General features: G+C 43.1%; 1 protein-coding gene across 1 annotated transcript in view; it reads right to left on the bottom strand.

Annotated features, from left to right (window-relative positions):
- SLC6A2 (solute carrier family 6 member 2) overlaps window positions 1–9,831 on the bottom strand; it is a 53,849-nt gene extending 44,018 nt beyond the window's left edge. The window contains 3 exon segments of the mRNA XM_066557363.1: window positions 9,395–9,736; window positions 9,739–9,780; window positions 9,783–9,831. Of these exon segments, the coding sequence (XP_066413460.1) occupies window positions 9,395–9,736; window positions 9,739–9,780; window positions 9,783–9,831 (433 nt within the window).
- Between the last annotated feature and the right edge of the window lie 6,727 nt (window positions 9,832–16,558).

Genomic DNA, 16,558 nt, shown 5'->3' with positions numbered 1-16,558 from the left:
ACTTTCCCTTGAGATATGGATCTTAAGGGCAAGTAACATGCTGTCACCTTTGGCATCCTTCAGGATAGACATTGCAAGAGGTCTTTCATTACAGAAGAGAAAAATAGAAATTAAAATATCAATGAAGAGAAGAGTGCAGTGCACACATGCCCACATAGGTCAGGAGGTGCAGAATAAATTAAAAATAGCTGGTGAAAACCAAGATGCACAATACTCAGACGTTTTTTTCAGTACATACACTGGGCCCAAGGAAACAGTGGTTTGGGTGGTCAATGAGGCAGTTGCAGAGGGTTCATTCTTCCATGCTGCTGTTGGGCCAGAACATCAGCTCATTCCCACAGTGCTGCAGGCTTCAGTGCAGATGGATGCTGTGCAATTGCCCAGCCACAATCCTTCCCCTACATCAGTGCCACAAAAGCTGTTTCTCAGACTGGCAAGAGTGCTGCAGCAAGACAGGACACCCAGGGCTTGCAAATCATGCAATAACTTTCTCCAGCTCTGAAATAAAGACTGCAAAGGAGTAATATTCTTCTGCTGTGGAAATCACAATTCCTGTGTACTTCAGTGGGATGGGATCAAACCAGTACTGCTCTCCTGATGCTGGGTTTGTTCTAGGGAAGCAGCTTATAACAAAGCATTCTAAGAAAGACTTCATGTCTGTGTGGTCTAACACCACCTGTCTGGGGAGGTTGGATGCTGTTTTGGACACCTAGCATATATTCTTAGACAATTATAATAGTCAAAATGTAGCAATCAATTAATACCTACATTAAGAACACAGGTTCTGCAATCACTTGTGCTTTTGGAAGTGAGTGGTTGTGTTCATAAAGCCTTAAGGAGTAGGAGCACTGGAAAAATTTCCATTTTCTATAAAAAGACTTATTGTATAATAAGGGCAGCTTGTCTTACTACATACCAGCAGTCAGAATGTTTGTCACAAAAAAACATTTATGGACTGGCAAAAGACAACTGCCTGCCCAATCCTGCCTGAATTTTGTTTAGTAAGGTGTTATCACAGAATTCTGCTCACTGGAAAGTTGAGAGTGTGCTTTAGATGAAAATGAGTGTAGAGAAGGATGTGGCTTACACAGCCAGACCTCCCTGCTGACAGTTTCTGCTTCTGAATGGTAAACCCTGGTCCCCAAAGTGCTGCTCTGCACTGTCACCTTTGTCATGCTTCAGGAAAGATTGCAAAACTTGATTGAATAGGGGAAAGGAGGAGTGAAAATAAAACAAAAGATAGTTTTCATAAGTAGTTTAGAGGTTCTTTCCTATGGTTTTGGTGAAGAATGTCACAAGGCAAGGAAATCAACTGTTTTCCTTCCATGCCTCTCACCTCCTTTTCCCTTCTTTATGGATTAATGGTTTCAAAATCTCTGTGGCTAAAATTAAGTATGTTGAATCGATACAGAAATTAAGATGCTGAATTATACTACAGTTACCCAGGATTTCCATGAGAACAGGAATTACTCAACAGTACTGGGGATCTAGGCACTTTTGGTGCTGATTTCCTGAAGGACTCGGATATCCATCTGTAGGAAACCAAGTTTTGAATGTCAATAAAGCCTTGCATTTGAACCTATTCTGATTTGGCACCAGTATGTAAGATCTGCACAATTAGGGTGGAAGCTTTCCACCAAAGGTTCAAGACTTAATACAAAGGTGGGGAGAAGGAAAGCAGATGATTGAGGAGTTGCAGTTGGAGGAGGCAACCACAGGTTGTCAAGGCATGGGTAATGGGCTGCTAACATGAATCCTTTGTCTCCTAAAGCCTTGAGGAAGGAAAACTCAAGGTTTATAACCAGTGTGATATTCCTGGATTCCTTAGATACTCTTAATTGAAAATGGATTGTGACGGTGGATTTGTCCTTAATATAATTTATTTCAACTTTATTGATTATGATAACAGGAACTACAATAATAATGATTTTTTTCTTGTTGCCACATTTCTAGTCAAGAAGTTGAAAGTCAGATGCAAGATTCCTGGGGGGGTTGGACAATCCTTAAGGTCCCTTCAACCCAAATAATTCTATGATTCTATATGTAGAAAGAAAATGGAAAGCACTTAGAGTGAGGTAGTAGTGAAAGATCCAGAACTGTTTTACAAAGATGCAACATTTAAATTTGTCTCTTGACTTCTATGTTACAATACTTTAGTATAACTGTATCTCTGGGTGTAGAATTTTTTGTTACAGTTTGCTATTTTGTAATAATCTTGAGAGCAGTTAGGCAAAACAGTGTCTAAAAACTACATGTAATAACTGCAATACATGTAAATGCTATGGAGTTTACAGAGCAGACTGATATCAGAGAACCATACTACAGTTCTTGAATATTTAATCACTTGGTTAAACTGGGACAAAGGCTTTACAACTGGGAGTTGCTGATGTGCTTACCATCAGACATAGCAGAAATGAAGACATGGGCTATTTGATCTTGCTCCTCAGAAGTTCTCAAAATTCTTTAAACCATTCATTTCCATTTTAACACACAGCAAGATGTTCAGTAATTTATGGCCTGATTTTAATCCATCATTCCCCTCATAGCATATCTGAACTCTCAGTAAAGATGTGTGTTCCTCCTGATCTTATGTGTAAGTAGCTGTATTAACATTCTGTTTCATATTGGTCTCAGCATGGGGAAGAAGTATCTGTCTGGAAAGAACATATTCAAACTGCTGGAGCTGTATTCATATATTCACTGAACTGACAGACAGGTTTGTGGTATTTTGCCTAAAAAATGAAAGTGAAATTCTGTCCCCAAACCATGTCTCAGTCTCTTTAGGGATATTTTGGTTTCTTCAGTTAAGAAGGATTGTTGGCTGCTGCACTCCTAACCTGGCCTTTCTCTTTTCCATTACTGCCAGAGGTTAGGATGATGTGAGTGAGAAAACAGACACACAAAGCTCAGGTCCTTGCTATTTCAGCTTGAGTGAGTACCTAAACCCAGGTCTCCATGTCAAACTGTAAGAAAGTCCTGTATTTGTTTCAGTAGGAGTTAATATGAGCTTTGAAGGCTCTCTAATGTAACTTGCATGCAGACTTTACTTGTGCAGATATGGTTTACTAGGGATATTTCAGTACTTCTGATCCTTGGCAGAATTGAGAAGAGTGTACAGGAATGAAGAGGGCTTAGGGGGGAGGCAGGGGATGGGAAGATCTTAAGCAGGGATTTTAAATTTTTAAAAACAGAACTAAGTTTAGTTCTTGAAGTCTTTTCTGCCTCTTAGTTTAGAAAAAAAATACTCCAAGTGGTAATCAAAATGTGCATCCACTGTACTTGGAAAGATGTATCTTTGCTTTTGTCAGCTGGTCCACACCAGCTCTTTTATGGTCAGTAAAGCTGGAAAATCAATTGTGGTAATTGATTGGATCACCCTTTAGATCAGTTCTCAATACTTGCCCTGCATCAGCCACAGGATGGTCCTCAAATGTGTAACATCAAGCTAAACATTATGGATCTCATCTAGAACCTCTCTATGCTCTAGTGTATCTCTAGACCTTTGTAAGTTTGTCAAGCTAGGAGTTGCTAGAATTGTTCAGGGACAAATAACATCTCTGCACAGGCAGGTATTTAGCTGAAAGTCTATATACTATGCCATTTATACACTATTTCATGGTATCATACCTCAGAGTCAGAAACAAATAGTTTACAATTGATGAACGATTTGGGTGAGAGATTCAGTCCTTCCCTCTCAGTTATTCTTAATATTTCATGTGTAGTATGTGTATGATGCAGTAGCTTCTAACCCTGCAGAAATTCCTGTTCTGAAGATTTATTTTGTGGAGCCAACAAGGCGTGCAGAGCAGAAGAGGGAATTTCAGAGGAGCAGCTGGCATGTGAGCTCCAGTGCTGGAGAGCCTGGGTCAATCCATGCCCTGCATGCACCAGGTGATCAGAGGCTGGTCAAGGAAGGGAGAGAGAAGGGATGGAGTGGGAAAGGGAAGAGAGCATCTGTGAGCTGGACACTGACTCTGGATCTGGGAAAGGAGGTACTGCCAGCCCACACAGCTGAGCATTGTCCCTAATGTCACACAACGGCTGAGAACCCAGAGCTCATGGTGAGGAGATCAGCATAACAGTTTAACCTATCTGAGGTCAGTGGTTTGATGTGCTAATGGGAATTGAAAACCCCTTTTTTAGGAAACCAAAATCACTAGATTTGCATCTGAGCTTTGATTGACTGATGAGTCAAACTCTTGGCGTAGGCTTTGCAGTGAGATTACTTCAAAGTTGATTTATTATTATCATCATCAATTCTATTTTGAAGTATAAACTCTGATATTGTAAGGCAAAGGTCATCCACCTCTGAACTGCAAAGTGCCAGGTTATATTCTTCCCCAAAATAGTGATTAAATTTGGTGGCAGACACTTTGCAAGCCTGAGGAGGCAGAGTGCAGTAGAAAGACAAGGGGGTGCTGTCAGCAGCAGGGTTTGCTCTCAGTGCAGTGTGTGGTGGCCAGGCCCCCAGCTCTGTAGGAGGTGACAGCTCCACCTTTGTGTGTCCTTCTCCATGTGTGACAACTCTGGGCTCCTGAATTTGTGCTGGGTCTGTTCAGGGATATTTGGATGTGGTTTTTGCTGTCTTTGGTACCTGTGCTGTGGATTACTCAGTCCTGCATTACAGCTGATGGAACTATGAGTAGGACAGGGAGCATTAGGATAAATTGTAAAACACTTCTGAAGTGTATTGATTGCAAGCAAACAATTTCTTCTGGAAATACTGTGGTCTAAAAACACTTTAAAATAATGCTGCAGGGGAGATTTAAAGTGTGCATTGTGATGGCTAGAGTAATGTTAAAATATTTATCTGCCACTGTTCTTAAATTCATTAAAAACTTAATCTGATTCTTATGATACAGTAAGTCTCCAGTGACTAATCCGACAATTACATGCTTCCTAATGAGTAGTCTGAACATGACTGACCTTGCAAATACTTTGGCTCACAAAAGGAGCACTTTATGTTGGTAAATTCCTTTTCCCCAAATTTCAGTGAGAAATATTAATTCTGCCTATGACTATGCGGGAACAGGAAACAAAAATGAACGTTAATACTGAAAGTGTCTTGCACAAAAACTACAATAGCTTGTTAACTAAGACTGAGCATCATCCTCCCCCACTGTGAGCACATCAGTTAATCATAGTAGGCATTACTCAACTTCATTTGGCATCAGTAAAATTTCAGATGTAATCCAAATATCAGGGTAAATCTTTGCCTAACTTGAGAGTATAATTTTAATAGTAGTCTTCTTCTTTAATTCATCATAACCTCTTGTAGAGCTGGGGAGCAATTAAAATGTTGGTTGTGTTATAAAGAATTCTTTGGACTACATTGATGTTGACCACTTACAGGGAGAGTTAAACAGCGAGGGAATCTTTTCCTTAAAAATAATTTTTTAAAAAGTGCTCTTGCCAGAAAAGTTAAAACAAGGATATAGTTCTTGTAAGATTAGCCAGCAGAAATGACCATAGCTGATGATTTCTCCAGTGACAAGCCCTGCTGCTTTGCAACTCTGACAAATGCACTGCACAAAAAGTATTCCATCTGCTGCAAACAGTGCTTTTCCTATGTGCTGCAAGCAGCAGTCAAATACATGGAAGTTGTGGGGTTTTTTTTCAGCTGGACTGACAAGGTGGTGTTTGAGAATTCCTCCTTTTGGAGTGTTGCCATATCTACTTAGTGGGAGATTGCAGATTTTCCCCATCTGTTCACAGTCTACCCTATCACCTGATAAATATTTTAGAGCACACAGTGGACATATCCTGCTTCCAAGAAGTCAGTGAGGGCAAGAACTCATCCAGTCTGTTCATACTAAACTGTCCTGTAAGCTTTCTGTGGCTCATTTCATTACAATACATTCACTGGATCTGTCTGCCCTTGTAAGGCAGGCAAGTCCTATGAAAGTAGGTGATTGATATAAAAAAATAAATGCTCTAGATTTTTAGATCTTACTAAAGACTGGGGATTTTTTTAATAGCAGAAGAATGATTCCAAAAATTACACTTGTTTACGGAAGGGTTACATTCTGCCATCTATCTTTGTGCAGAAGTCCCCTTGGGGTCTCTCAGCAGGCTACTCCCAAAAAACAGATGTTTCTGGCTATTCATTCAGTGTCTTAATTCTGCTGGGTGCTTCTTACTCTCTAGTTTTTTGTTACTGGGAGCTTGTTAAAATATAAATGTTTCTTTTTGTTACCACCACCAGTGCTGTCTCTGAAGTTACCTAACAAAAAAAGTCTGTATATCTGCCACTGGGTGGTGTATGTCTTGTGTAAGCAAAACTCACTAAAGTAAACTATCAGAGTTTTGTATAAGTGGAACTTCCAGATCTAACCCAAAAGCCTCCATGTCTTTTTTTCTAGAAAATTTCCCTGGAGTTCATCAAAGAAAGAAACTCCAGGACTTGGCTAGTAAAAAGAAGGGGGTGTATATACATCCATGTCCTTGTAAAATTCAACTTTGAATGGGAGAATAGAGTGTGTGTTTATATTTCCCTTCTCGGTTCTTGTAAGTTTCCATGCTTTCTTGAGAGTCACCTACTTTTACAAACATGCAAAGGCCCTTAGTGTGTCTGCAGGCATCTTGAATTAATCATAGTTAGCTTTAGGGTACAGTTCATGTGCCAACCACATAACTTTTTTTTTTTTTTAACGTAAAGGAAGATGCCATTTTCTATCACTTCCATGTCCTTGATGTTGTTGTTCAAATTCTAAGAACATTTGTAGAACACTTGTGGCATAGCTTTTGGTAGGATAGCAGAATTTCTTTTTGTTAGGTGGCACAAGCTGTGCTGAGCCAGGACTTGGGGCATTGTAAGCTGCTTGTGCTTCTGTTTCACTGAGTATTTTATATCAATTGGCTGACAACATGTTCATAACCCACAGGTTTGACTGTCCAAAGCCAGCTCTAGTTAAGTCACTGAGGCTGAGTAATTGCTGAGGCTTTCAGAATAAAGAGAAACTGCAGGAGGAAGCGGAAACGAAAGCTTTTACCTTCCACTGCTTTACTTTATGCATACCATCCAATTCAAGCTTCTCTGTTCTGTTGGTTTCTTCTTTACCTAGCAGTTCCTTATAAATATCAAAAGGCAAACTGTAATCATGAGCATCCTGTAAATTTTTTTATAGGTTAGGTCTAGTCAAGTACAAAAACAACTTCTGATTTCATCCCTTTAATTTGCTCAGCAGTCCAGAAAAACTACTAAGATAGTGAAATTAAGTTTTCCTCATGTCTATATCCACATACCAACTTTTGCATGGGGAAACATAACACAATGGGTTTCATATAATTGCTAATTCTTTTGAGGCAGCAAAAGTCAAATTAGTGCTGGAAAGGTTCCCTCATGCAATAGCAGTGGGGGGCAGGGGGGAGATATTTAGGAATGTCCACGATTTATGACTGGAAAGATCTCAACAAAATCCAACAATATCCCACAGCTCTGCCTGTTGCCTTATGTTTTTTGGTCTTGTAGGAAAATTTGCACATAAAACAAACAAGCTCCCAAGCAGAATTTGAAAGAAAGAAGGGACTGAGTTGGCTTGAAACTCAGTAAAGCACTTCTAGAGCCTGAAATTCTTACAAGAGTTTCTGCTGACTAAAACTGACATGCATGTCCAACATAAGAGGCAATGGATGGAAAAATTTCAAGATACCAGAGTGTTTGGTCTCTGTATGAGTTCTATAAACAGTTCTTGGCCATTCTATAGACTTTGGTAGCAAAGGGCCTCTCTACCTTTGATATGGAAGAATTACTGCAAACTTTTCACTGGAATGGTCCTCTTGTAGCTGTTGGCTTTCTCTTCACTGCCATTTGGAAGTATTTGAATCAGAAAATGCTAATGAAGACCCAGTTTTTTCTAGCTGAACTGACATAAGATAATACATGGTGGCTAAACAAAACACAAGAGTTGCAGACTGTTACCTTCTGTGCCTGAGCTGGCAGTGAATTATGAAGGAAGCAGGTTAGGAAATTAAGTGACCCAAATTACAACAGAAAAGAGTTCAGGCACTCTGGGTGTCACCTTGTGCAATGTGAGATAGGAGAATAATCTCTTTTCCTGAGAACTGCCAGACGATGAGGAGATGTGGCAGTGGTGCATCTGTCCTGAGCGGTATGAATGATGCTGCCCCACCTGCACCTGACCCAGCAGGAGCCTGCTGGGCTCCTGATGCATTGTGCTGCTGTAGTGTGAATGGCCAGCACTATTTTTGGACATAACGAAATCAGGATGGAGGTTATTTTTCAGCACTAACTACATTCTTCAGTCTGTCTGGGTGGTGAGCAGAGAGATTTTCTGACTCCTCTCAGAAGTTTTGGAGCTACCAAGCTTGACCGAGTGTTTCATTAGCACCAATATCCTATTAAGTTCCAACGACAGGTATAATTCCATTTTATTTGATAAAATGGATTTCCCCATTCATCCTGCATTCCTATTTTCACAGGAAGCAATTATTTTATGCTACAAGTGTGACCTATTAGCATTTATCACCAGGCAACCACACTATCACTATATCCATACATGAATATCTTTCAGAATGTGCTTTCTCTCTGTCAGTTCTATCTGTGTGGCTCACTGTTCACACACAGTTCTCCATCTGCCAGGCAGGGTCTGTTCTTTCTGCGTGTGATTTGAGAGCACCCCAGGCACCTGCCCAGCTCGCAGATGGTGTTACTCCATCACAGCCTGGAGTCATCACGGACAGCACAGTGTACTTAGGGAGCTGAAAGAGGATGATGGAGTTAAGGTCTTACTGAAGACACGCCAGACAATCTGAGCCAACTACAGTTACTGTGTGTAATTCTTGTTTCTGTCATTGCCAAACTGTGCAGGAGGTGAGGTTTTGTTTGTAACAAGTCTCCTACCTACTTTGGAGGAGGGGAGAACCCCCACACTGCAGAACCGAGGGCAGAAATCACAATCCTACGTTAAAACTGCCCCCATGAAACCTATCGGTGGTCTGGCGCTAGCTCTTCTAGATGCTGTTTTTCTGCTCGAGTGTTTTTGGTTTGGCCTTTTTTCCCCCCCTCCTCTCGGTGCTATTTTTTGCGAACGAAAAAAAAGTGTTAAGCAGCCTGGAGCGGCAGCAGAAGGCAAATACGCCTGTACTGAAAAACTAAGTTAAACTTCGAGGAGTGTGCGAGCAATCGTTGCCGGGAAGGGGCTGCGCGGTGCCCTGGGGGCCGCGGCGGCTCCGCGCTGCCCGGGAGGAGCGGGGAGCGCTGGGGAGCGCGGCGGTGCCGCCGCTCCTCCCGCGGCCACCGGGCACCGCGCCCGGGCACCGCGGGGTGAGCCCCGGCTCCCGGCTTCGCGCAGAAACTCCGCCAACAGGAGCGGGATGCCGCTCTCGGGGCTGTGGGGCCGGGGAAAAAAGACCTCGCAAGCGCTTTTCTTACCCCCTCCATTTTTGTAGCAGAGGTATGGAAATCGCCAGACGTTGGCCAGGTCCACGGCGAAGCCGATGACGGAGAGGAGGAAGTCGATCTTCTTGCCCCAGGTCTCCCTGTCCTGGGTGCCGTAGCGCGGCGCGGGGGCGGCGGGCAGGAGGCTGCTGCTGGTGTACTGCACCCCGTTGTGCTCCTTCACCAGCAGCAGCTCCACGTCCTTCTTGGGCGGCGGCGGCGGCCCCGCGCGGTCCGGCAAGGGGGCCACCACCGACACTTTGCGCTCGGGCTGGACCTGTTTGTTCATCCTCGCCTTAAACATCCAGAGAGAGCGAGCTGAGGAGGGGGCGCGCAGATAACGGAAGTGCGCTTCCCGCTGGAGGCGACTCCGCGCTCAGCCCGGCGGTGTCAGCGCGGCGGGAGCGAGGCACGGCCGTAATAAGAGCCATGCAAATGAGGCGGGAGAGGGGGGACCGCGGCGCCCGCGCCCGCCGGGGCGCCCCCGGGGAGCGGGGCTGCCCGCGCCTCCCGCCGTGGAGAGCGCCCGCACCTGGGGCCGCCGCCCGGCTCCGACTCGCGCCCCGCGCAGCCCCTGGTGCCCCGCACTGCCCGGAGCCCCGCACTGCTCCGAACGCGCACCAACCCTGGTGCCCCGCACTGCTCCGAACCCCCACGGCCCCTGGTGCCCCGCACTGCCCGGAGCCCTGCACTGCTCCGAACCCGCACCGCCTCTGGTGCCCCGCACTGCTCCGAACCCGCACCGCCCCTGGTGACCCGCACTGCTCCGAACCCCGCACGGCCCCTGGTGCCCCGCACTGCCCGGAGCCCCGCACCGCCCCTGGTTCCCCGCCAAGTTACTCAGGTCGGCTCCGTCCTGCCGCAGATTACGGCGCGCTCGGAGCTGCTGCTTCCCGCCGGGCAAAACGCGCATCCCTAGTCCAGGCAGCTGAAATTGCCCTTAGCAAGCAACAGGTAAAGCCTGCTTGGATTGCCCACTTCCCTTCTTTCTCGGCTGGTCTCCCCTGTCCGCTAGTGTGGCTTTAGTTAAACAGCAGAATTTTGGGCTTTTGACATCAGAACCCGGTGGGATGCAGGCTGCACGGCACAGCTGGACACTGTTAATGCTCCTATGCCAGGGCTGATGGATGCCCAGCTTCTTCTTTCATGGCAAATATGAGGCTGGTAGAATTCAGTTGTCAGGTTGAGGCATTTGTGGGACATTAGCTATTTGCTGCTGTTCCAGATGGAACCCGAGTCTTTTGCATGTAAAATGGACAAAGAATTATCTGGCAGAACAGTGATTGATGTCAGAAGTTGGCTAAATACAGCTGCAGAAAGTGGTTTTCAGGGACTCTTCTTGTTACAGCTGTGAATAGTAACTCTACACTCCTTGTCAGTTAAGGGAATAAAATTTGTCCATAAAAGACAGAAACCAGCTTTCTCTCCCCAGTGTTAAATAGCTTCCCTTCTGCCTGGCATCAGTGAGAGCAGGTCAAGTCACAGAGGATTCTTGAAGGTGTTAACAGCCTACCATACTTATTTATTCTGCTAGGGCTGATAAAACACTATTACATATATTGTAATACATAAAGAGGCGCTAGTCAGAGTTCATAAAGAACACCAGATTTGTCTGCAAACTTGGAGTGTGAAAAAGAATATCACCTCAGAGTTAAAGTTCACATATTGGCATTCTCCCCATCTCTCTTTAGGCCAAAGACTAAAAAGATGCTAGCAAGAGAGCTACAATGTACAGATTTTATGCCTTCACAAAAAACACTTGGTTTAAGCTCTGACATCCAAGCTCTGACTTGAATCCTAAAGCTTTCATTTGGGTGAAGAATTTGAGCGGTGGCTATCCTGTTCCAGAGCACTTAGGTGCTTGGACCATGTAGCTCATACGTTCTCTTTTGGTTACTGTGTGATTTCCTGTCCTCATCTCTTTCCAATACACCACACAAGAATTTTTCTCTGCTTTTTGACACTCCATGCCATACGTGCTGTAATTCTGCATGACTATCCCATGATAGTGCCCTCTGAGCTGTTTTCCTGTGCAGTGCAGCCCATGGGATCGTGCTCGTGCACAGCTGCGCTGCTGCCTCCTCCTTGCACCACCCATCAGTCACTGCACCACATGCAACAAATGCACCAAATACAGACCCTGTGCCATGCACTGCCCCCAGACAGGCCCAGCTCACCTGAGCTTGAGTCTGCACCCCCATTCTCCCACAGCAAATAAAGGACATGCTCTGTTTCAGACATAAGGCAGCCTCTGCTCTCGGCTGCACAGCCCTGAAGGCATCTTGCTGACAAACTCACCAGATAGCACTGGGGGTGTCTCTGTCCCATTCCCTGGCACCTATGGGGAGGGGGAAGATGACTGAAGGGGGATTGTTCCTTCTTGGTTCCACCACTCAGGGACTGCAGTCTCTCTGGGAGCTGAAGATGTATCCTAGCCAGTAAGGAGCTTTTTAAACCTGGTTCCCCTCTCTCCACGTGACTATTACTGCCTTAATGATCTGCACAGACTTCCTACGCTAGACGGAGGCACTCCTGTATTGCTTCTGGAAAAACAGGGCCTTGCTAAGAACACCCTTTTCCCCACAAGGTCTCAATTAGCTGAGCTTGATCGTGATGTCTGTGGTGGGAGGAATCTAGAAAGCCCCCGCTTATTTCCTAAGAGAATTAAGTCACTCTGCCTATATATATATATATATATATGTATATGTATGTATGTATGTATACACACACATGCATCTATATATACATATATATATATATGCCTTTAGTTCTTGCATGGAAAGTGTGCACAATCTGGTTAATGTAATATCCACTGCACCCTCAAGGTAAGAAAGTCCTCAATTGGATTTTATGAAAAAGTTGCTTAATCTTGAATCTGTCTGGATCTTGTTATGCCTAATGTAGCCTGACAGTGGGTAGAGTTGAAGTCAGAGAAGAGAATGTTGTATTTAGAAGCCTCAGTGGGGCCAGGCAAGATGGCAGGGTGTTAGTGATATGCCACTGTTGGCTGGGAAACAGGTTGTAATTTACTTCAGAAAACAGTCAGGTATTGCTAGGTTAGTCATCAATTACTCGAATTCTTGTCTGTCACTCCTTGCCATGTATGGGAGAATATACTGTGTGCTGTAACAGTAAACTGAGGCTGTCACTCGCATATTAGTATCTAGGAAGAAAAAAACCCCCAAAGAACAACAATGCTGTGGGTGCTTTCAGAGCTCCATTTGCTGGTGGTGTGAAGGCTCACTGTGCTTGCTGGCAGCAGGGTTTGAATTCTCCAGTGGTGGCAGCACAGCCCTCTGCCACTGACCCTACAGAACTACAGGAGCTGCCTACAGTCCTTCCCATGAACATCTCCTGAGAAGGGTGTTACCAAACAAACAGTGTTCCAATATGCTGGAACTTGCACTTTACTGTTGGTGCATCTGTAAGAGTCTTATCTCATGAAGTGTCTGATACACTTGGTGCAAGAACTTGGCAGTTAAGCCAAGCAAAACAGTAACTGAGAGAGGATATAATTGTTTTGTAAGTAATTGAGGTAAATGTCACTGAGAAAAAAACCCCACCACTGTTTAAACTAAAGGAATCACAATAAGTTTAGTAGGAAAATGAAAAGAGTTCTAGCTATCAGAGCAGTGAATGCAATGGGAACTAAAGACTTGGGGTTTGGGAATTTTTTTTTTATGAGTAGGTTTGTATGACAAAGTTGGTTCAGATTTGAAGACTTGGGGCATCAGTTTCTTATTATAATCCAAGATACAGTGAAAAAAGTAAAAGGGGCAATGGATATATACATCAAGTATTTAATTTCATGTCCTGGTAAATCCACAGAAACTCAATCTGGCCTTGAGGCTCGCCAGCACTAAAAAAACTAAACATTTTTCAAACAAAGTGCATAAGTTGAATGAAGTTAGGTTTGGCTATTCTGTAATAGAAGAAACTTGAGGAATAGCCAGTTGCTGCAGGAACAGGGAACAAAGCCTTCTGACTAAATCAATGGTAAAAGGATTTCACAGTGGTAGGAACATGGCATTGGCAGGGGTGCCCATCTTTCTAGGTTAGCAGGTAAAGGATGCCATGGACTATGCTGGGCATCTTTTAATGACAGGAGATATATCAGCCTCAGCTTCTTGGACTTTTAAGAGAGGGTTGGGCAGGTTTGCTCCACAGTGTCTCTAAAATCACAATGCCATTCCAAATGCAATGTTTATTTAGTATTTAAAGCTTCCGTGTTTTATTGTTTGCAGGCTGCTGTCATAGTATCTCTTCCCTAGAGCTAAAGAAATGCATCTCTTTCACTGAGAAGGGTTTGTTTGGGTTGGTCCTACCCTGCGTTTTGACAGTGTCTGTCACGTTACAAACTGTCTTCAGACTGAAAATAAATATTACAGAAACACTTCACAGTATTTTAGTATTCTGTTCGTGCAAGAATGCCAAGCACTAGGGGAAGACAAGGCTTCTCCCTGTTTCTCATTACAGTAGCTTTTGTAATTTCCTTATCAAATTGCCTGAAATTGTCACAAATGCACACCTTCAAAGCACCTTTTACCAGGGATCAGATGACAAGAGCATCAGTGTCACCCAAGCAGGCTGTCCCACGGCATCTTCATAATTTTCTAATTATAGAATAAGTATATTCTAAGTATAGAATATGTGTGTGTGGAGAGGATGACGTTAAAGTCCAGGAGTTTTTACCCCTCATAATTACACCACTGCCCCTTCTCTATAGGCATAACTTTTTCACTTCCCTTTGACCTCTTTCCAGTTTACTAGCACTTAGTGTCTTTTAAAGATTTAAATCTCCTTTGGAACATTTCACACAGTAGTTAGGTTTCAACTTCAGCATATTCCTTCTTGCTACCTGTTTTGGATCACCACCTCCTGATGCTGCTTTAGCACCAGGCTCATTCTGTCTCAGAGATAGCTGCATGAGGCTGATTTGCAGAGCTGCATCTAAGTGGGGTGGAACTGGGGGCACTCCCAGTTTCAGTCTGACTGTGCATGAGGTGCACTCCTCCCTTATCAGGGTTCAGGGTCCAAAAGGGAGCAAGAGCACCCACTGACCTCATCTCAGCTTTGAACAGCACGAGAACCAGTACAGTTGGCTGTGCTGTAGTTCCTTCCTCTGGGTTCACCAGGTTATATATCCGTGTAATCTTTCTCTCTTCTGGTTGGAATAAACCTTTCTTGAGCAAAAATGGCCTAGATTTTAGATGAAGTCTTACCAAGATTTAGTGGAATAGTAATAATTCCTAGGACTACCAGCCAAGATTCTAATGAGAAGGAGATCTCACTTGCCTTTTTCACATCTGTACTAAATATCTGTCCACAGACAGGCTATAAACACCCAAATCATTCTTCTCTGTCACTTCTCTAATTCTTCAAGACCAGGTTTATAATTTTATTCTATTTGCTTCCATCCCATCTCTGTTATGCTAGGTTTCCTTTTTTCCCTGTGTGAGTCCCATTCTTCACTGATTAAATGTTGCCTGCCAACTTCATCATCTCCAAATTTCATTAGCAAACACAAACTTTTGGGTGCATATTATTAATGCAAATATTTAATAAAATCATTCCTACTAACAGATCTTTCAAGATGGGTAATCTCACTCCAAGCCTGTAATTATCCTTACAGCACAACATAGTATTATATCCTCTTTAGTCAGTTCCTTTCCTGTCTTAACAATTCTATTTATCTCCATGTCTTCTGCTCAGACTAACAATTACAAATGTCATTGTAACAGCTACTTTTGTAAAGTCGTGATAGATTAATATCTACCTCATTTTCCTTGCTTTTATAAAAGGCAGTTATGAGAAAAAGGTACCGAATTAATCTGTCTTCCTTTGGGAAGCTGGTTTTGCATGTAGGAGTTTTCTGTGCTTATACACCTGTGGGTAGAATTCGTGAAAAGTGTTTTAATTTGGGAGCTCCATGTGGTCATAGCATTATTTTCACCTGCCTAAATCAAGGTTTTTGTAAGGTACTTCATCATTTCTGTCATCTGCAGACTCTGACCAAGACACCTTGCTTGATGTCCGAAGCTAGACTGGGATATGACCCAAAATATCCAGTGATATAAAAATTTGCTGAATTTCGTATGATCCTAAGGTGATTTTTAACTGCACTGCTGATGGCCAGGTGCTGGGTATTATTTTCCTCCTGTTGAAAAGACTAAACAAAAAGCCAGAAGCAATCTGTTCTTTCTTGCTGGGAGGACCTGTCCTTACTTTTGCTGCCAGTCTCTTGCTGATATCGCTGCTTGTACAGCAAATAAAATATGTCCAATTGCGAAGGCTGCAAAAAAAGACTGAGATTGAGCTTTATCTTGCTTAACTAAAAATAAGTACTTTAATACAGGCTACTGATCTTAAGTTTATTTATGATCATTAACATTCAAAGCCAATCTTTATGTAGCCTCATTCAGTTTAAGAGGGATCATGCTCCTGTATCTGAAGGCACAATAGGATAAATTATTTTTCCAAATGCAAAGCAGGTGATTTCACTGATTACAATATAGTCCAAACAAAGAGTGAAAATATTTAAATTAATCATGGTTGACGCTTTCTACTGGGCCAAATATTCGGGATCAAATTTCTTCCTTTGGTACAGAACCAGAACTCTCTGTGGCCAGTGAGAATGATATGTGGAAATAAAAACCTCACTTAACAAAGTTCTGTTTCTCATTTTCTAAGAGTACTCGGAAACAATCAAATTATGCTAAATAAAGTTGCTTTTTCACTAAGAGAATGCATGTAAGCAGAGGTTCACACTACAGTTGCCCAAGGTTTACACTATGGCTATGTCCAAATCAGAATTCTGTTGTGCTAGGTGCTGGACATCCACAAGGATAGAAAAAAGTTAGAGTCACCTAATCTACCTAGAAGCAGTGAGCTTTCCATTGCTGTTACTTGAGAGAAAGATCATTGTAGCTGTCAGTGGTCCTAAGGCAACTCATTTCCTTAAGCTTTTGATACTGTGATTCCATGTCTTTGAGACAGAAACACAAAAATCCAGTAGCTAATCAAAAGTAGTCTCCTCTAAAACACTGAAAAAGGTGAATTATTTATTTCTTTTAAGAAGAAAGTAAATCTCTAAAAATATAAATTTTTGAGGATTCAAGTCCCATAATGGGTATTAGTTGAATGGGTATTAGTTTCTCC

This window comes from Molothrus aeneus, chromosome 11 (genome assembly GCF_037042795.1).
Source record: "Molothrus aeneus isolate 106 chromosome 11, BPBGC_Maene_1.0, whole genome shotgun sequence".
NCBI lineage: Eukaryota > Metazoa > Chordata > Aves > Passeriformes > Icteridae > Molothrus > Molothrus aeneus.
The sequence above is the reverse complement of the archived record's forward strand: the minus strand, read 5'-3'. Positions and strand labels throughout refer to the sequence as shown.